This window comes from Phodopus roborovskii, unplaced genomic scaffold (genome assembly GCF_943737965.1).
Source record: "Phodopus roborovskii unplaced genomic scaffold, PHOROB, whole genome shotgun sequence".
NCBI lineage: Eukaryota > Metazoa > Chordata > Mammalia > Rodentia > Cricetidae > Phodopus > Phodopus roborovskii.
This window is the reverse complement of record NW_026126585.1, coordinates 10,600,001-10,621,576: the sequence shown is the minus strand read 5'-3', so window position 1 is coordinate 10,621,576 and position 21,576 is coordinate 10,600,001. Positions and strand designations below refer to the sequence as shown.

General features: G+C 42.3%; 1 protein-coding gene across 1 annotated transcript in view; it reads left to right on the top strand.

The window, feature by feature from the left end:
- Positions 1-21,576, top strand: part of Nckap5 (NCK associated protein 5) — an 806,966-nt gene that overhangs the window by 702,146 nt on the left and 83,244 nt on the right. Inside the window, exon 14 of the mRNA XM_051203949.1 lies at positions 6,509-6,587. Within this exon, the coding sequence (XP_051059906.1) occupies positions 6,509-6,587 (79 nt within the window). The remainder of the gene's footprint in view (positions 1-6,508; positions 6,588-21,576) is intronic.

Genomic DNA, 21,576 nt, shown 5'->3' with positions numbered 1-21,576 from the left:
GCTACTATAATCCCAGCCCTGGGCAGGTAGACACAGGAGGCTCTCTGGAACTCACTGGTCACCAACTCTACCTCATTCAGTGTGCTCCAGGTTCAGTGAGAGACCTTGTTTCAAAAAAAAAAAATTAAATAAAGTGGATACTAAGAAAGACATCCAACATTAACATCTGTCCTATACTCATATACATATGCAGTCATTTATGTGTGTGTGCACACCCTCACAAACTTGTACATACACTCCCCCCACACACACTATTAAGCTGGAAAATAATTGAGAAAGACACACAACACTGACCTATGCCTGCACACACATATGCATGCCCAGTACAAATACATTCACAGATGCACACTCTTACACTTGGGGGAAGTTGGAGTGTTTAAGAAAACAGATTCTAATAGCAGTCATGATCAGTATTAACAAGTTGCTGAAGCTTCACTTTCTTGGGTTGGGGTTTCACAAGAGTGTCTGATACAAACACACACTGGAAATTTTTCTGAGGGAGAACATTTTCTCCAAAGAGCCCTAAGGTCTTTCTTTCAAGCTGACTTTGTTCATTGCAGTGATCCCCCTGCCCCAAATTTTAGCTCTTGACTCATACGACATCATACCTCCTTTGAAACATGGATGTCCCCTGCATTATAAAACCACAAATTATAAGCGTATCTGAAGCTGCCCTTGTAGTGTCACTGAAAGGAAAAAGGGTAGGAGTGTGGAGAAGCGTGCAGTATGCTGGAAATTCAATCCTACTGATGGAAGGCTTTGATAGCCCAGCCGAGCCCCTTATCACAGGCACTCCATTTAACTATGCCCCATTTAACATGTCTCTGACAGCTTAGGGTCTATCTTCACTGTACAGAAGAACCAAAACAAAACAAAAAAAGAGCCTGCGTTGAGCTTTTACAGTTTCATTTTTGCTTTCTTATTACTTCCTGATGCTAAAGTAATTTAAAGTGCTTTCCTCCCTCATCTGAAATCATTCTCAGGGCAAAGAGTAGGAAGCTCCGCCCTTCCCACATATCTGCAGGAGACACTCTTAATATTTTCTGTGAAGTACACAGATTACCTAACCAACCCAAGTGTACAAAATCAATAGGGATATGCTCATTTTTCTCCTCAGCCAAGAGAGGAAATTAATCATGCTGAGAAGGCTTTTGATATAAAAGAATATGATTAACCTGAAATGATAACCAGCTGTGTCTGTATGTGTCTTCATATGTTGGGCCTCAGTTTCCAACTGGATTGGGACAAGGTCTCTTGTTTGCTGTTGTATAGTCTAGACTAGCTGGCCTGTGAACTTCCAGGGATTGCCCTGTGTCTGCCTGCTGTACTATCACAGGTGCACTGTGTTTATGGGTTCTCAGAGTCCAAACTGCCCTCATGCTTGCCGAGTAAGCACTTTTACCCATGGAGTCCCCGCCCCAGCTCATTTTTAAAAACAAAACACAATGTTATTTGTTTCTTCTGTTCTCATAGCCACGTTTGTGAATTAGGCTAAGGTTGTTATGTTCAGGAAGGACCATGCTGTAATCTCCTTTGAGATTGTTAAGAAGTAGCAAAAGAAAGCATACTTATCATGCATTACCATCCTATGTAGGAGATTAGGTTTAAAATGAAACATATTCTTAGACCATGCTCATTACTGTGAATACCCTTGGACCTTTTAAAATTCAGAGTTTAAGGGAGTTATCCTTCTCTAGAGCTCAAGGTAAATTTGCCCTTTGCTTACTTTTAAAGTGTGTTGCAAATATATTTTCTCATAGTAGTTGTTTAGTTGGAAACAAAGTGAGGGCTAACACTATAGATGTCACAGCATTGTGAATCCAAAAGCTACTTCATTGTCAAGGAAATGCTAAATCAAGAGTTTTCCTCTTTTGCCAGTCACGGCATTGAATCTGGGGCCTCACACACACCAGGCAAGCAGCCTAGCCCCAAATGATAGCCTCGGCCCTGAAAGCACTACTCTAAAATCTCCCAACACAGAGCACCACCAGCCTTAACTCTTCATACAGTGAGATAGCATTTATTCACAGGACACCACAAGGCATTTTAACCATTCTGGTGTGTAATGATTGTCTACATTTCCTTCCTATTGCTGCGGTGAAAGGTTAGTAGAGAAAGGGTTTATTGCAGTTCACAATTCCACGTTGTAACCCACTGTTTTGGAGGGGGAGTAAAGGCAGTAACATCAAGCAATCTAGTCATGTCACATCCATGGGCAAGAGCAGAGAGAAATGAATGCATGCATGCTCTCGTGATTGCTGCTTGTTCCCAGCTCAGTTAGTTCCTCCACTCTCATACAGTTCCATACCCTCCGCCTAGGGGATGACACTGCCCACGGTGGGCTGGGTCTTCCTGAATCAGCTATCTTCACTAAGACAGTTCCCCAACAACATGCACACAGGCCAACCCAGCATTAATAATCCCACATTGAGGCTTCCTTTTCCAAGTAATTCTAGGTTGTGTCAAGCTGGCAGTTAAAACTAATAATGGCTGATGATAATAAAAGAAAGAGCATTCGAATATATTTGTATACATTCACGGAATCCCTTTATTTCACAAACTACTTTGCTTACCAGTAACTGCATATATCTTTTTAGTATAGTTAAGGTACAATGTGTGAAAGTACCAGCAATGATTCACCAAAATAAATCCTTTTCTCTCTGTAGAACTTTAATTAAAGGCTTATGTCCTCACATCTGCCATCATTTGTAGGCCACTTAGCTCTAATATTTTTGTGTGTAATTTAGACCAGGGGCCATGTTACCTGGTGCTGAAAATGATTTTATGTGTTTAAATGTGGGGTGGGGAAGACCACCCCTAGAAAGACTTGCTGTGCTTGCTCTCAACTGCAAATTATTCCTTCCTATGGATGGAAATCATTTTTCTGAATAGCAGTATTAAAGGAAGACAGCACCAGGCTCTTATTTATCACCTCCAGACAAAAATAAAAATATTAACAAAATTGAGGGGATCACACACCTTCATTGGGCATAGGAGGGAGGTGGCCATTTTAATGCATATGCGTTCATTTAAATGATGGGATTTTCTTTCTCCAAAAGTCACATCTTCTGAAGAAAATCACATCTGCTAATAAAAAAAAAAATCATCAAATACCGCCCCATTAAGATGGGACCGCAGACATGAGATAGCAGGAAATAGTACCATAATTGCACAAATGGTTATCATCTTATTAAGTCCTGCAAAATGTAATAATTTCAGCATCCTTAATTGAATGATTCCATTCTAAATGCTGTTTTGATGCAAATAGGCAGCCTGCACATTTGCTTTCCTCTTGCTAAGTTTTCTAAGGAGTGAAATATCCAGAGATATCTGCTCACTCGTTTTCCCTTGCAGAATCATGGCCTTTGGTCAGGGAGTCTCTCTCTCTCACCCTCTTTCTCTCCCTCTCCTTTCTTCTCCATCCCCATCTGTCCCATGGTGCTTTTGGAGGTCACAGCACAAACCTGGGAGGCGGTCCTTGCTTTCCACTCTGTTTCAGGCAGGGGGTTTTCTTTGTTGTTTACAGCCCAAGAGCTTCTGGGGATTCTCCTGTCTCCCCACCCCATCTCCCCACCTGAGTAGTAGAATTACAGAGACTCACACCAACCTGTCTGGTTTTTATGTCTATTCTGGAGATTTGAACTCAGGCCCTCACACTTTCCTAGCAAGTGATTTTAATTACTGAATTGTTCCTAGCCTTCTAGTGGGTTTTGGTATAAAACAGTTGTATCCTTCAGAAGCCCTGAGGGTTAGAGGCATTCAGAGAGGAAAAAAAAAAAAAAGATGTACAGAATTCCAAATGAGGTGTTCCCCAAACATTTAATTGTGAAATCACACGTGTCTATCAGTCAATAGTGGGTTGTGGTATTGCTTTTGCCTCTTACGACTTTTGCAAACTCGTTTCCTCCTGCCCTTCTGGAAGCTGGAATTAGTCATGATGAAGGCCAGTGACATTTACTGGTTACATCCTGAAAGCTGATATCTAAAGCAGCTCTGGAGCCCCACAATGGGCATGGGTTAAAGATACATCTTTAGGAGACAAAGGTGCCAACACTTGGGGTCTGAAAGTTAGCTAAATCAGTAACTTGCTCAAAGACCTGAGTTCAAGTCCCAGAACCCTCCTAAAATGCCAGGCATGGTAACTTGTAATACCAACACCGAGAAGGTAGAGATAACTGGCTAGCCAGCCCAGGCCAGTGAGAGACCCTGTCTTAAAATAAAAAGGTGGACAGTACCCTAGGAAAGGCAGCTGTGTTGAGGTTGAGGTTGACCTCTGGACTGTACACACACACACACACACACACACACACACACACACCATTTTTTAAACCAGAATTGTTGGTCAAAAGCTACCCTGAACTGTCTTTGGCAAATTCCCCATCTTGACCTAGAGTTTTCTTACCTCCCAGGAATGTTCCCACATCCCACCTGCTGCATGATCAGAAATGAAAATTAACTTAAACTGGAGCCTGTGAAAATATAATTAGGAAGGGAATCTGATGCCAAAATAAAGAATACCCCTGACTTGCATAGACAAATAGATTTAAATAATATATCATCAGTGTGCATTAAAATCTATCTGTGTGGATAAGTAGGGCTTGGAATGAGCCCTTCTCTGATACTGCCCTTTTATCCCTTTGTACTTCAACAAGGACACCTTTCTAACCCACAAGCCCTACCCTCTCCCTTTGGTTCATCTGCCCTTTATATAATAATAATATGCCTAGAAAATTGAAGGAACTCTGGACCAATCCACAGGACCAGGGCCTTGGGTGAGACTAGAGCCATGTGTAGCCAGCCATAAAGTATAAATAGTTGTTTTTATTCCATTAAGTGTGAAAAACTAAGAGGTTAAAAAGTAGGAAGCTAAATCTAGCCCCAAGATCAGAATGCAGACAGATGACCACACAGATGTAATGGAATAGAAATCTGAGAACCATGGAGTTTCCTATAAATGAACACCAGCCTGTAGTCAGGCTTTCCTGTGTTCAGCTCTCAGCTCCTCCATTTAAATGATGACGTATGGTCCCTACTGCCTCAGGATCCATCTTTCTGAGCTGGTGGCAGCACAGTACCCTAGCAGTAGGTCAAGCACACCAGGTCTTGTCAAAGCTCTTGGCTCAGATAGTGTAGGTGTTGGTTGTTTTTGTATGTTTGCAGGAGGAGGACCGCATGCATCTGTGTGTGAGCATGCTAGAAAACCTAGCAATCAACTTTAGTTGCCCTCCTTAGTCAGCATCAATTTTGGATTGTTTTGGAGACAGGTCTCCCATTGGACCAGGGTGGATGCCCAGTGATCCCACAGGAATCTGCCTGTTTCCTCAGGGCTGGAATACAAGAATCAAAAGCCCATGTCACCACATATGGCTTTTTTACATGGGTGCTTATGGGTCATACTCAAGCTATCTTGCCTAGGTGGCAACCTCGCAGCCCAGTCAGCCCCTTCATGATCATGTTGTTCATGTCCATAGTGGCCCACTATTAGATTAGAAAACTAGGGTTTAAGTGTTCCCCCCAGTGTTAGCGCTTAACATACATATGGCGAGTTTAAGGAAGCTGTCTAGCCCTCAGCATGCCATCTATAAAATACCGAGATTCATGGCATTCTCTCTAAAGTTCCTTTTGAGGCTTTGCCATCCAGAGCTGGAGTATTCCAGCTTAAAAGACCAAAAAAAAAAAAAAAAAAAAAAAAAAAAAGATTTTTGTTTGTTCTATTTCTGTTTATTGATTTATTTTTGAGACAGCATCACCTGTAGCTCAGGCTGGGCTCAAATTAATTATGGGGCAGAGGATGACCTTGAACTTTTATTGTCCTGCCTCCACTTTGTGAGGGCTAGGATTTTAGGAGTATGCCACCATGCCTGGTTTGTGTACAGCTAGGATCGAACTCAGGACTAGCTAGGTAATCCCTCTACCAACTGAGCAACATTCCCAGCCAGGAAGAAATATAAACACGAGACTTGGAAATGTCTGGGTAATTTAGTTCACTTTGTACATATCACTGTCTCCTCATTCCATTATGGAAAGAATAAAAATAAAAGACACTTTCTTAGAGAGTTAGATTCTAGGAAAGGGTCATGAGACCAAAATATGATTCAAGTGTAGTCCCTTATTCTTATTAAAATATGGCAAAATCTGTGACTCGGACGAGTTATAGCTCCCTAGACTTTAATGTTTCCTAATAACTCTGGTGTGAATGACTCCATTATAAAGTCTTAAAACCAAAGCGGCTAATCTTGAAACTGTGCCTAGAACCAGGCACTGTGTAAGTCTTGCCGTTCAGAGCTGGGGTTGTAATTCTGGAAATGGGCTCTCTTAATTAAAACCTATAATGAAGCCAGATGATGAAGGCAATGTAGAATAAAGTATACACACACCCGCATTCCCCCACAGGTGTATATGTTCAGTTACAGCAATGCACTTATTACAGAATGTGCCCTTGTTGTGGGGATCGCAAAAGATCTCTGCAGAATAATGAATAAGAACTTCCAGTATCTTCTTGCTGCAGGGGACAGAGGTCAGTGAAGACTTACAAGAGGACGAAGATGATAGAGTTGCTGACTCTGCACTTCAGAGCCATGTGCTAGGTGAGCATCCATGCTTTGTGTGTGTGCTTGTCTCTCACGTTGATGCGTTCTCTTGGTGCATTGATAGAGGCCTTGTCTCATGCCTCTCTCTGTCACGGTGCTTTTCAACCTGGGGGGCGGGGTTGAAAGACCCTTCACAGGGATTGCCTAAGACTAGGGGAGAACGCATTCCAATTCTTAACAGTAGCACAATTATATGCTACTATATGAAGTAGCAATGAGCGTAATTTTGTCATTGGGGTCACCCCAATGGAACTGTATTAGAGGGTCAGAGCATTAGGAAGATGAAGAACCGATGCTCTATAGGGTAAGAGGTGGGGCTTTTGACTCAGAGAGGTTATATGTTACATTAGTTACTTTCCCTTTGTTATGAGGAAATACCTGACAAATCAACCTGAGGGAGGAAGGGTTTGCCTTGGGTCACAGTTCAAGGGTACTGTCTATCATGGTGGGGAAGGCATGGTTGCAGAGCATGAGGCAGCTCCTCCCATCACATCCCTACTCAGGAAGCAGAGAGATGAAGGCTGGTGTTCATCTCACTTTCTCCAATGTACTCAGTCTGGGACCACACCATGGGCGCTGCCCTTTAAAGGTAGGCCTTCTCAGCTCAAGCAATCTACTGTAGATAATCTCTGATGCAGAAATTAAACTGATCTTGATGATCCCTCCAAGGCATGCTCGAAGCTTGTCCCTTTGGTGACCCTAGATCCTGGCCAGTTGACAATATTAACCATCACGTATGCTATCATAAAACAAGTATATTGGGCTTGGGTCTGGCTCAATTGATGGAGTCCTTGCTTGGCAATCACAAGGTCCAAGGTTGGATCCCTGGTACCACAAAAGGAAGGCAAAGCATAAACAGTGAAGCTCAGTGTCTCAGAGCCACACCTGTGAGGAGAACATGGATGTTTGTGGAGGAGTACACTGTGAACTGATAAGTAGTTTATGTTTCTGTCATGTAAATGGAAACGACACTGGGGTAGATGACATTTTTTTTTTTCCTAAAGAGGGAATCAACTTTCAGAAAACTACTAGAATGGTCTCAAGAAACAACTAATACAGGTATCTATTGATTAAAAATATAGTGTGGCAGCTTTCTAAAATGGAACATGTTTAGAAAAGTGTCTTTAGTTTCTTGCCTTATGAGCAACTTATGAGGGAGAGGGCTCATTTCTGCAACTTGCAGTTCGGAGTGCAGTCCATCATTGTGGGGGAGTCACAGCAGCATGGTCTGGAAGCAGTTGGCCACATCACATGCAACCATGGGAGTGATGAATGCATGCATGGTTCCATCTTCATCTCTCCATTTATACAGTCTAGGATCTTCTGCCTGTGGAATAGTCCAGCCCACAATTAAGATGGGTCTTTTGGCATCAATCAGTATAGTCCCCCACAGGCACAACTAGAGACAGTGTTCCCAGATGACTCTAGAAAAGTAACACTGACCATTACAAGAACCCACTGAAATAACAAAATTCACTTGCCAAAAGCGTCAGCACAGTTTCTTCATCATTTCTGTTGAAAGCCCTAAATATAAATAGACCTGAATTAACTTCAACTTGTTAGGTGGCTCTTTTTTAATAAAGAAAAATATATAATTATTCAGAACATCTGATTTTGCTGGCAGAGGTAAAATGAATAGTTAGCTTCCTGCCGGCAACTCCCTGAGAGCTCTACAGCCCTAAAACAAGCCCCATTGTGTGCCTTAAGGTTGTATATAACACCAGACATGAAAGAGCACATATTCCCAGTGAAGTGGGATTCAAGTACCCTGTTTCAGAACGTGGGAGGAGACCATGATGCAGGAAAATTCTGTGGCTTTGATCTTTGTGGGGAGACTGAAGAAGCAACCAATTTTCAAATCCCTGGACCACCTTGAATGTCTGTGAACATGGGTATGCTGGTTATTTACCACAACATGGGATGATGGGATGGATGGATGGATGGATGGATGGATGGATGGATGGATGGATGGATGGATAGCCCCAAACATGGGATGTTGGGGTGGATGGATGGATGGATGAATAGCCCCAAATATGGGATTATGAGATGGATTGATAACCCAGATCACATGTAAGTGTAGCAGACAATACCAGTATCTTAGTTTCTCTTATTACTGAGATGAAACACCCCGACAAAAGTCACCTTTGTTCTGGCTCATGATTTGAGGATACAGTCTATCATGGTGGCAAAGGCACAGCAGCAGGGGCTTGAGGTAGCTGGTCCCATTGTACCCACTATGGAATGTAAAAGGACAGTGCTGTATGCATGCCTGCATGCTGCTCCTCAGATCCTTTCTCCAGGTGTTGCAATTCAGGAGCTCCTGCCCAGGGGATAGCCCCGCCCACAACTAAGTTAGGTCTTCCCACATCAACATAATCAAATAATCCTCCAGGAGCATGCTCAGAGGCTCCAGCTCCCAGGGGATCCTAGATTCTGTCAAGTTGAAAATTAACAGTAACCATCACAACTGAATATTAAGTACTAAGGTATAACTCCTTGAGGTTGGCAAGTATCCATAATTCTTTGTGTCCACTGCTTTCCCTGGGATGCCCTTAGCATCCAACTCCCAGCACCACCAGCTCTGAATGCCCTATTTATCCAGCATCCCCAGCCGTCTTCAGAGAACTATAATTTACAGTGTGTCTCCGAGTGTTGTTGTACCCATTCAGCTTAATAAGAGCAGCACACAATTATTACTCTTTTCATTGGTAATTAGGAATACAAAAGTCTTCACAAACAGCTGAATGAGTGTAGTCTGAATCAGATTATCATTCTAAGACATCCTTTTATTATGGTTGTCAATGTGAATGGATTTAATTGGTACCAGTTCAGCATAGTTAGCTAATATGCAAGTTAAATATGGTTTAACAGCCTTCAAACATGATAGTCTGTAAAGCACTGCTGAATCTTCTTTTTTCCTATAATGAAATTCTTATGCATTATATATATATATATATGTATATATATATATATATGTCTTCATCCATCCATAGCAGGCCAAATGTGCTCAAAGCTCTAGGTTCAGTCCCCATCATTGCAAAATGTAAATTATATTCAGAAGATCTCGGAATATAGTTCAGCTGGGAAGAGTGCTTGCCTAGTAGACATAGAGCATTGTAACCCACCTCTAGCATCACATAAACCAAGCGTGGTGCTATGCCCAAGGTTACCCTTTGCTACATAGTGAGTTCAAGGCCAGCCTTGGTTGTATAAGACTGAGTCTCAAAACAAAACAACAAGCACCACAACTTAAAAGAGAAACAAACAGCAAACAAACAAACAAAAACCAGGTGGAGAAAGAGCAGTAACAACACAAACACATCCATGTATGCATTCACATATGTTAGAGACTGACTTTTTCCTGGGAACTAGTACAGTAGTGTAAGTATTGTTAGTACTTACCATTTTGTATGTTGGCATATTCAACTATAATTAAAACTACATAAAATTCAGTCCCTCAGTCTTACTAGCCAATCTTCCAATAATCCTGTGACTTCAGATTCTACACAGATACTCCGTTTCTAAATACTGCTGGGTGACAATGTTTTAGAACACTTATGGGAGTCACCTAACCATGCTTCTGACAAGTTTTCTGTGCCATCGTGTCACTGTCAACAGTCCTAACAGCTCTGTTAATGAAATGCCTTGACCACAAAGAGACAGCAGCAGCAGCAAATCCTGATCTAATCCCTCAAACAATGAGCCATCCATTGGAGAATTAAAAGTCTTAAAGAGGAAGCATCAGTCACTTCAGTGATATCATCAAAAGCCCTCTGAAATTTTATCTCCCTGTGCAGTCAACAATACTATGTAGGTTTCCTGTTTTCAGACCCCTTGGCATGAGTTGCAAACTGAGTCCTGCCACTCTAGGCGTTTCCATTGAGACAGAAAGAATGGGGAGGAGTAAAGTCTTCTAGGTGCCCAGTAGGCTCTGTGTGATACAACTAACCCTAGCTGCTGGAAAAATGTTCACATTCCTCTCTAGCTTCTGTTGTACCAATTCTGAGCTAGCTATCAGTGGGAACATTGTAAAGGTTCTCCCCATCTGGAACTAGATAAGCGTCACTAATGTTTACTACTTTATAATTATCCCATCCTGGTGACTGAAAATGTTTATTTTCCACCCTGATGATCCTAAGCACAGTATTTTGCAATGTTCTGTGGCCATAATATAATATTTTCAGTAACAGTACCTGAACAAATCCAAGTGTGCGTCCCTTTGAAAAACTGTCAAGCAACACTTTTTTCAACAGAAAACTACCAAGGAAGTTATGGCTGGAAACTTTGTGTTTCTGTGACTCAAGGTGATTGTGTTGCTTTAATCAGAGTGCCAGGAGTTAATTATAAACCAAAATATTGTTAACTAAACTGAATCCAGATTGAAATGCAAGATCTAAGGGGCTGGAGCAATAATAGCCCAGTGAGTAAGACCACACACTGCTCTTACAGAGGACCAGAGTTCAGTTCCCAGAACCCACACTGGGCAACTCTAATCTGCCTGTGAATCCAGCTGCAGGGGTCTGACTCCTCCCTCTTGCTTTCCTGAGCATTGTTCTACTGTGATCATACACTCACATAGACATACATACAAGCGCATAAATAAAAGTGGAAATATATGGATAAACTGTGGATTAAGTAAAAGAATGGCACTAGATTAAAAACTAATCCTTATCAATGTCAGACTTCTGTGTTCACGGGCAGCAAGAAAATGGCTAGCATAATTTAATAGAAACACTAGAACAAATGAGTTTCTTTCCTGCCTTTTAACTAGAACAAATGATTTTCTTTCCTGATTTTTAACTAGCACAGACTTATCCTATGTAGTCCACCAATGTTAAACACATTCAAAGGATTGAAATACAGTTGTCTATATTGAAATTATCAGCCAGTGGGGACAGGTGGTTCAATTGACAAAGTTGCTTTGCAAGCATGAGGACCTGGGTGTGATCTCCAGTACCCATGTAAAAAAAAAGCTGGGTGTGGTGGTTCATGCTTCTAATCTCAGAACTGGGAAAGTTGTGGGAAATGTAGATCTCTGGGGTCACTAAACACCCCTCCTAGCCTACTTGGTGACTTCCCGTCCAGCGAGAGGCCCTGTCTCAAAAAACACCTAGGAAACAAGAATGAAAGTTGAACTCTGGCCTTCACACATGTGTCCACCACACATGACCGCATGCACCCACACATGCTCTCCTACATGAACACACACAGGTACACAGCACACACAAAGAAAGAAAACACCAGTGATAAACTTCAAAGATAATTCCCATGGTTGCAAGATAGCTCAGTGGGTGGCACTTGCCACCAGACCTGATGGCCCAAGTTCCATATCTGTGTCCCACAATGGAAGGAGAAAGCAGAGTCCAACAAGCTGTCCTTTGATTTCCACACATGTGCTGTGTGATGACTGTACATGTACATATGCATATAAATGAATAATAAAGTAATAAAAGTGTTTGAGAGAGAGACAGATAGAGACAGACAGACAGAGAAAGAGAGATCTTTTGAGGAAGAAGTTATGCAGAATGTAGTGATACCCACAAAAAACATGGTACCTAGAAAGAACAGCTGTCTATAGCACCACCATGAGTAAACACCTCAATGGCTGAAGGGTGAATGAGCCCCGTCTGATTTCTCCAACTGCCTAGCTATGGTTTTAGTCTCTTCTGTAGAGGCTTACCAATGCCAAAGAGTAGCAAGACAGAGGACATCATCCCACCCTAACCCTCTAGCTTTCCCTGGATGGCTATAGCACATTGCCTTGAAGCATGCACTTCTAATGTTTTACAGATTTGCTGTTTGACAATTTCATACATGTATATAAGGCATTCTGGTTATTCTCATCCTCTGTACTCTCTCTTATCTCCTTCACACCCCCTCCCAACCCCTTCTTCCTCCCATCCTATCTTTTTGCTTTGTTTTTTGACCAACTGATTCAGACCAAGACCAGGCTGTCTGTGTAACCATAGGTTTGGGAACTAGCGGTTATGGCTGATGGGCTATCTATTGGGTATACAACTGAAGACAATGCCTGCCCTTTCCCCCAGTATCCATCAGTATCCAGTAGTTCAGGGGAGGAGAATAGCTTCATAAGCCCCTCCATGATCAGTGCAAGCCCAATGCAGGCTGTGGCAGCAGCTGAGAGATTGTGTTAGTAACAGCTGTGTCATGCCCAGAAGACATTTCACAGACTTTCTCCCTATTTTCTGGCTCTTAGGCTCTTTCCGATCCCTCTTTCATCATGGTCCCTGAGCCTTAGACAGTGTAAATATCCTGCTCAGAGTTCTCCTTGCTATCCCAAGAACTGATATTGCCCCAGAGGGATCCTGCCAGCCAAGTATGTTACCCCTCTTCCCTTCTTCCTCAGCCTGGGCTGACATACAGAATTCAGGGGGCTAAGGTGAGTGTCTTACCTCCATAAATCTGTGCATTGCTATTTTCCCAGGGTGTCTTAGCCTTATTCCTGTCTTCTCCTAGACTTTAGCTAATATGAAAATTTAAGTTATGTCACTATAGAGACAGATTCATCAGGACTCTCTCATATCAGATATTTGCATTACAAGAACTCAAGTAAACCTTCATCCCTAGTTAAGAGCAGTTCTTGGGAGCTATAGGTCTGTGGCATTCAAAGTACTTGTTGAGGCAAATGATGGGGTGAAGAAGAAAGAAACCTATAAGTCTCATCTTATATAAGGGAGAGAAAAGGGGGATTTTTTTCATAGACTTGCTTTTTCCATAAAGTTTAAATATGAGACACAGCTATGTCCACCAAATACAGTGAACTTGAACTGTCTTGGGCAGGGTCCATTTTACCTCTCTTGGGTGTAGATTGGTCTTTGCATCTTAAGCATCCTCCACAGTCTGCAGCCCGGTGTGCAGTTCAGTGGGGGCAGATGGGATAGAGGAGATGGAAGATGGATGGTTGTTACTGTGAAGGTAACTCTATAGCAGGTTCAGGTGAGAGAGAGTGAGTGCAGTGGCTTCCTCACAGGGCAGAGGAGAAAAGGCGTGGCTTAGTGCCAACCTTATTATAACTTTGCTTGTTTCCTCGGTTGTAAGAGGAAAGGTCCCACAGGCTCTTCAAATGACTTTGCTTAAATTGAGAACAAGATCCAGGAGAGTGGCACCTGCTGCCCAGTCTCAAAACCCTGGTAGAATATGCTTAGCCACAGTTGTCCATGGTTCATCTTATGGTCTGAGTTTTGCCTCTCACATTTTGTATTAACACCAAGACTGTATTCCTCTAATCAGGAATACAGGGTTAACTGAGAAGCGCTAATTTTCAGGGGTTTGAACAAGTGTAGAATTTCTTTGCCTGTGTATGAGTGTGTGGGTGTGCATGTGTGTGTGACTGAATGTGATCATATGCACATGGATGACTATATGTGAAGAGGCCTCAGGCATTCTTGGACCTGCACACATGTACACGTACAACCTCTGCTCACATAGCCATGCACATGCGTGCCCTCTGCCCACTCCCACACACTAAATAAGCAAACAAGACTACATGTCGAAGGTCACCAGGGTTCATACAAATGTATATATTAAATCTACAATGTTTGGGAAACGCATTACCTTGAGACAAGAGTCAATTGGGTGAGGACTTTTGCATAAGGCAGAATTAAAAATTGAATTACTAATGTCATGTAACTGAGAAAAGAGACAGAAACAGGGTGTCTATGGCTTGAACAATGGATGTGCATCAGAAAAAAAAAATAAATGAGACTTTTCAAGAAATCCATTGTAGTGCAGATCTGACCTGCACACCTTTAAAAATATTCTACAGCACAACTTTTAAAAATCAGTTTACTCCAGACACTTCTCTACATGACCCCATATAGATTTACTTTGGATTTTGTTTGTTTGGGTTTCTGTTGTTGTTTCATTTCATACTTTTTGGAGACCAAGTCCCATGCAACTCTGGCTGCCCTCAGTCTTTGTGTAGCTGAGAAAAGCCTTGAAATCTCGATCATTCTCACCTCTGCCTACTGAGTGCCAGAACCACAGGCATGCACTGCTCTAGGCAGTCTATAAGTACTGGGGGTAGAATCGAACCCAGAGCTTTATGAACACTAGGCAAGCAAGCACTCTGTCCACTGAGCTTCATCCTCAGCAACCCTATTAATTTCCATTACAGCATAATACTTCCTAGAATTGCTATGAGCACACAAGTATGTCACTTATTTTCTGTCAGTAAAGAGATGTGTAGACATTGTCGAACAAACTGCAGTGGGTGATGCCTTTACATCCTTTACAAACGTTTTTAGTATTTAAATTTTCCATACATTTATGCTATGTACCTCAGTCACATCCACCCACCACTGCAGGCTGTGCAGGCTATTGTCAGCAGTCACAGCCTTGAGAGATGCACCACCTGAAACCAGGGGGCCACACCTCCCCTGTGTTGTTCCCACAGCAGCTCTTGAGGAGCCTGCCTGAGCCCCTTCCTTGGTTTTCTTTCTTTCTTTCTTTCTTTCTTTCTTTCTTTCTTTCTTTCTTTCTTTCTTTTTTTTTTTTTGAAGGCATATGTGAATATCTTAGCACCATCTTCATCAGCATCTACTTCCATTCAAGCAAACACCACTGCAGCCGCTTGAGCCGCTGTGGGAATGACACAGGGGCAGTGTGGTTCCCGGTTTCAGGTGGGGCATCTCAGTGCTGTAACTGCTGACAGTCTCCCAGACAACCTGCTCACCATCCTCTCCCTCCAGCTCAGCCTGGTCTCCCCACCCCATCCCCCTCCAACCTTGTGTCCTTGTGTTTTTATTGTCATTAATAATCCACTGGATACTTTTCAAATAATCCATAGACATGAACCCAGAACTCAGTGCTTCTAAACAAACAAACAAAAAAATTATGTTTTGAAAATGGATAACGCCCAAGAAAATAACTTATCAATGTCAGTCTTAATTTCTTCCATCAGCCCGCGGTGGAATGGGAGAAGCGTGGTGTAGCCATCTTCTTATCGCTGCTGCGGTGTCAGCTCCACTCATTTTGCGCAGGATCAGATAAAAGGATGCTTCCTTTATCTTTGCTCTGCCACCCTGGTGCAGCTAAAAGCTTTTCGAGAAGGGGGAGGGGCACAATGAGCTGAGAGGTTAACAAGTTATGAAGCATTGTCCCAGCCAAGCCAGAAGCACTGAATCAATTTCCAATATGTTTTTCGCAGAGCTAAAATCCTATGCTCTGGAGATGTTATTGTTTGATTATAAAAGCAGGTAGAATTTGAAGAGAGACTTTCATACCACCTTGATAAACAGTCTCAGCCTGTAACTCGATTGTGTCAACTCCCAGATGGAGGCGAATTATGCTTTCAGGTGACTCTCTGCCCATCTGAAACTTAGCATTGAGCTCCCCGTCCTCAAGAGCTCCTTGGGAAGGAGCTCAGGCTGTACACAAACTTATTTGGAGTCAGTTTCAGTCACCCCACTTCAGAATGAACACATTGCATCTCCAAATATGTCAATTCCCCTGGCTGTTAACCTACTCCTCAGAATGCCTCGAATGCCTAAAGCAGGTGCAGATAATTCTGATTTAAAGCCGATATTAAGGGCAGTCCCTTTCCTATGTGATACTTGTTTTTATTTTGAGACAAAACAGAACAAAATCTACTTTGGGGGCCTGTGGAGATGAATGGTTTCTTGGCTGAAAATACATACTGCTCTCCACAGGACCCAAGTTCAATTCCTAGCTCCTCATCAGACAGCTTTCAACCACTAGTTACTCCATCTTTGGGGGCTCAGACTTCCCACTTCTAGACTCTGCCAGCACCTGCACTCATATGCATACACACACACACACACACACACACACACACACACACACACACACACACACAAATGAATATACATAATTTAAGAATAATAAAACTTCCCAATAAAACTTCTCAGAGCTGTAAAGGTGGCTTGGTAAATAAAGTACTTGTCATCTAAATGCAAGGGCCTGAGTTCAGACCTGCATAAATTATGTAAAAAGCCAGGTATGATGTCTGTTGCCCCAGTGCTGGGGTCCTAATGAATTCTGGGTGCTTACTGGAAAGCCAGTATAACCAAAACAGTGAACTTCAGGCTCAGTGAAAGACAGTGTCTCAAAAAATAAAGTAGAGTAATAAAGGACTTGAAGTCAACCTCTGACCCCCACATGCACCCACACAACTGAGCTCACCTGTGCACATATGCAAGGAAACACACATCCTATACATGTAACTGGGTCCTAAGGGCTGCCTTGGGGGAGGGGATGAGAAGCCGAGGTGTCAGTGACACAGACAAGTCAGATAAAGGCCAACAGAAGACTCATTTATTTAGCAATGGGGAGAACCTGTGTACCCTCCCAGCACCCAAGCATTCTGATCCATTAACATTGTGTGGTCTCCCTTCAGTGCTAAGTACAATCAGGATCTCTGACAGCAGCTGTTGCTAGGTCCTCAGGAAGCATCATGTAGTCACCCCTCATTGGCTAGGCATGATCAGGACCCCTGTCAGCACCAGACCGACTCCAGGCAGGCTCATCTCTCTGCTTTGTAGGCCTTAACTTCCTACATATGCAAAAAAATTTTAAAACTACTCAGTGATTCTCATGTACAGTGCCATAATTTGAATTAGCATAGGGAGTAGTTACTTAACCCTGTGTGTTTTACTTAACAAGTTACTTGAAACATAAACATGAGGGGGGAGGAGTTGTTTTGGCTCACAGTTTAAGGAGATGCAGTCCTTCATGTCTGCTCAGAGCTACAGTTGGGCATTATCCACAGTTGCTCACAACAGTGGATACCAGCCAAGAAGCAGAAAATGTCAAGCCAGAACTTGATTGGGCTATTGCTCACTAGGTTGACCCTAAAACATACTTCCTCTAGCAAGGTTCCAACCCCTCTCAACCTCTCAAAGCTGTGCCATCAGCTGGGGATCAGCTGTTAAATACATAAGCCTATGGGAACATTTAATATTAAGCCAATGCATCATATATTCATTGAGCAAGTCAAGAGTTTCACTTTGGTAGTATTGTCCTCTCCCACTACTTTTGCACCCTCTTCCCTTACCAGTGGCCCCTTTTCTTTTTCAAAATACCCTCCTTTAAACTTCCATGTATATTTAAATCTGGATTCCAGGTGTCTGCGTCTGGTTTATTTAATTTAACATGATAGGTTCTATTTTGTTTTCTTGCAAATGACTTAGTCTCATCCTTCTTTATTATGGAATAAACATGTATGTATATACATTCACCTTAGACATATAGGCTAGTTTAATATTGTGTTCGTTACTTTACATGTTGTTGAGACGTAATACCTGACAATAGCAACTTAAATAAAGAAAAGTTTGTTTTGTCTCATAGTTTGCGGGTTCAGTCCATCGTGATGGGAGTCATAGCAGCAGAACTGTGAGGCAGCTGGTCACACAGCATCCACAGCCAGGAAGCAGAGAGATGGATGCTGGTGCTCAGCTCACTCCCTCCTTTTTATGCAGTCCTGGATCCCAGCCTTGAGATGGCACCATACACATTTAGAGTAGGTCTTCCCGCCTTGATTAACCCAATTTAGAAACTCCCTCACAGATGGGCCCAGATGTGTTTCCATGGTGATTCTCTGTCTCATCTACTTAACAATCAAGATTAACCATCACACGTACTGCCATTGTTGTGACTTATTCGGAAGGTGGTACTTCATGAAGCTGTAGATTCTAAGGATACTTTTTAAAGGTTGCAAAGATTGTACCACTGTTTCTGGGCAGTTTAGGCTGAACAGTCATTGTTAGCCATGCTCATTTGCTGAGGGCTTTCCTTTTCCAAAGTGTATCCACGGGCTCTCATTCTCACAGTGCTAATGCTTATGGTAAGAGACTAAGATCCAGTTCAGGTTTTTTTCTTTCTGTCTACTCCATGCTGTGGTGTTAAGTCCCCAGGTCTTCTGCAACCTCTACTCCTCTCATCTCCCAAATGGGGAAGCTAGTAATTGTGTCAGTATTGCTAACAGCATTCTAGGTGCTAGTAGAAACCAAACTATGGGTCTTCCTTCTTATAGTTACTGTTACTAGGGGTTATCTAATGCCTAGGTAGCTGTGGTTTCCATATTTCTGCTTGATGACGGCAGTCCCCAAATAGGTGTGGTCATCTTGCTCATATTTCACAATGTGATGGTCACAACATTTATATAGAAGACTAGACTATATTGACAATGGAGGGGATTGATTTGTTGTGGAAACTTCTGGCTATAACCCTGACATGTCAGGAAGAAGGATTTCTTTCTGTCCTCAAGTACATTTCATGAATGAAAGAAAGAAAGAAAGAAAGAAAGAAAGAAAGAAAGAAAGAAAGAAAGAAAGAAAGGACTGAGGCATCTGAAACCAGCAACCAGGCACACACCCGTCTTACTCAGAGCCATACCCATCCTTTGCATTCATATTCTTACTCCAAGCTTGGCCCATGTTATGCTGCTTCACCCATCTGTCAACCTCCAGTTGGCAAGAAGACAACCATGGGAAGCACTATGGCTTCTCCACAGGTAGGAAGGAGTCACCTTCATTCTCTGGTGCTCAGACACCAAGGCTTAGCCATAAACCAATTTCAGTTCAGTTACTAAATATTTATTAGGCTTTGACTCATCCCAGGCAATTGTGCTGAGCCCTCCAGGAATAGAAATATGAAAATGGAGTCTGGGTTTGATGATCTTCTCTGATCTGATTTTGAAAGAGATCCTTATTTACATCTTCTTTCCTTAAATTTAGCAGGAGATTAAATCATTCAATCTCTTGCCTCGATATTGGACCTCTAGGAATGGTCAGTTTCATGGATGGCTTGGTACTTGGAGGTTTTCTCTTCCCCCTTAGGCATTACCATAGGGCTTTATTGCTCTAAAGTGTCCTGTCATCCTAAAGGGTCAAGAACTTACCTTGATTTGTAGTTCCTCAATAATGTGAACATATTCTTTTATTTTTCCTGACATCCTGGAAAAGACAAATAATTTCTTTTAGACAGATAGCATGTGGAGCCATTGTTTAAATGTCATCCCCACCACTGTTTACTGCCCTACTTAGTCAGGGAGATATTTGCATGTTGTATTCACTTGAGTGCTAGGTATATGATGTGAGAGAGATGGGAAGCTTATGTGGCTGTTGTTTCCTAATAAAACCCCTTTGGAGCTAGAGAGATGGCTCAGTTTAAATGTGGAACCTACATAAAAATGTCATCCATGGTGGCAAATGCTTATAATCCCAATGCTGGGAAGGTGGAGACAAGGGCATCTTAACCTACTTGAGGAGTTCTAAGCCAGCAAGAGACCCTGTCTCAAAAACCCCAAAACTGATGGTGTGTGAGGAATCACCCAAGGCTATCCTCTAACCTCTGCATAAATATAAAAATGCATGTTCACCTGAATACACATGAATACACACACAAGGAAACAACACCTTGGCTGCTACAGTTAGATGTGGTCTTGACAGATGATATAACTATGACTTTTTAGTTTTCTTTCTGGTGACAGCTATGGTAGTTTGAATACGTTATAGCTCTCATAGACTCATGTGTTTGAATGTTTGGCCCATAGGGAGTGTCACTATTAGGAAATGTGTCCTTGTTGGAGGAAGTGTGTCACTGTGGAATTAGTTTTTGGGGTCTCATATGCTCAAGCTACACTCAGTGTGAAATACAGACTCCTTAATCTGCCTGTAAATCAAGATATATAACTCTCAGCTCCTTCTCCAGCCCCACTGACAGCACACTGACATGTCCAGCAATGATGATGATCTAAACCTCTGAAATTGTAAGCACCCCCCAATTAAATGTTTTCCTTTATAAGTGTTAGAGTTACCATGGTCATGGTATCTCTTCACAGCAGTAGAACCTCTACCTAAGATAGCAGCTAAACTATATGCACTAATTTTTTCAACCTAATATAATACCTGAATGAATTATTTTTAAAAGATTCCCTTTTTTTCTGTATACATTGATGCAGGGTTCTGTGCTAATGAATGTGAGTGTCCTTGAAGCCCAAGAGGAGGGGTTTCATCCCCTGGAGTTTGAGTTACAGGCAGTTGTGAGCCGTTGGAAATGGCTGCTGGGCACTGATTCTGTATCCTCTGCAAAAGCAGGATGCACTCTTAACTATGGAACCATCTCTCTGGTCCAGGATGGCTTTCTTTTTAAGATTTTATTTTTTTATGTGTAATTATGTGTACACTGAGCCATCTCTGCAGCCCCAGCAGACTGGCTTTGCTTAATTCTTCACTGTGTTTTCCAGGATTATAATGAGATTTGCAGCAGTCTAGTTTAGTTTCCCAGTAGACTCTGTGACAAGGATTCAAGGTCAAGTAAATTATCAAGAAGTGCAGGAAAGAGCAATAAAGGACATCAGGAAAGGAAGAAAAGCAGCCAGTAAAAGGCATGCTGTCACACCTGCTATTCCCACAATGAGCAATATAATTTGCACAACTCAGTACAAAACGAAACACATGTCTGCTTGTTCAAAAGTTATTAGAGGGCCAGTGAGAATGCCCAGGAGGTAAAAGTGATGGCTGTAGAGACCTGACAATCTGAATTCAACTCCTAGGTCCTACTGAGAAGAAAGCTGACTCCACAAAGTTGTCTTTTGACACACCTGTGTGTATAAATGTGTAACATATATACGTGGTGTTTAAACATACATAATGGTACATAGAATAAAATTTTAAAGTTACCAAGAATTTTAATGAGCTATAGAATCACCCAAGACACAGGTATCTGGACATGGCTGTGATCTTCATTACATTAGTTGAGAGTCCCAACTACTATGGGTGGCGCAGGTTCCCTGGGCTGGAATCGTGGAGTGTGTGAAGGAAGCCATCACTGGTCTCAGCTTGCTGACTGAGCCAGATGTGATCAGCTGCCTCAAGCTTCTGCTGCCTTAACCATCTATGACCTTGATGCAGAGTAAAAGTTTTCCCCTTAAGGTGCTCTTGTGAGGATGCAACAAGAAACTAAGACATCCAGGAAAATGCTCCCCTCTGGTCTTTTCCCTGTC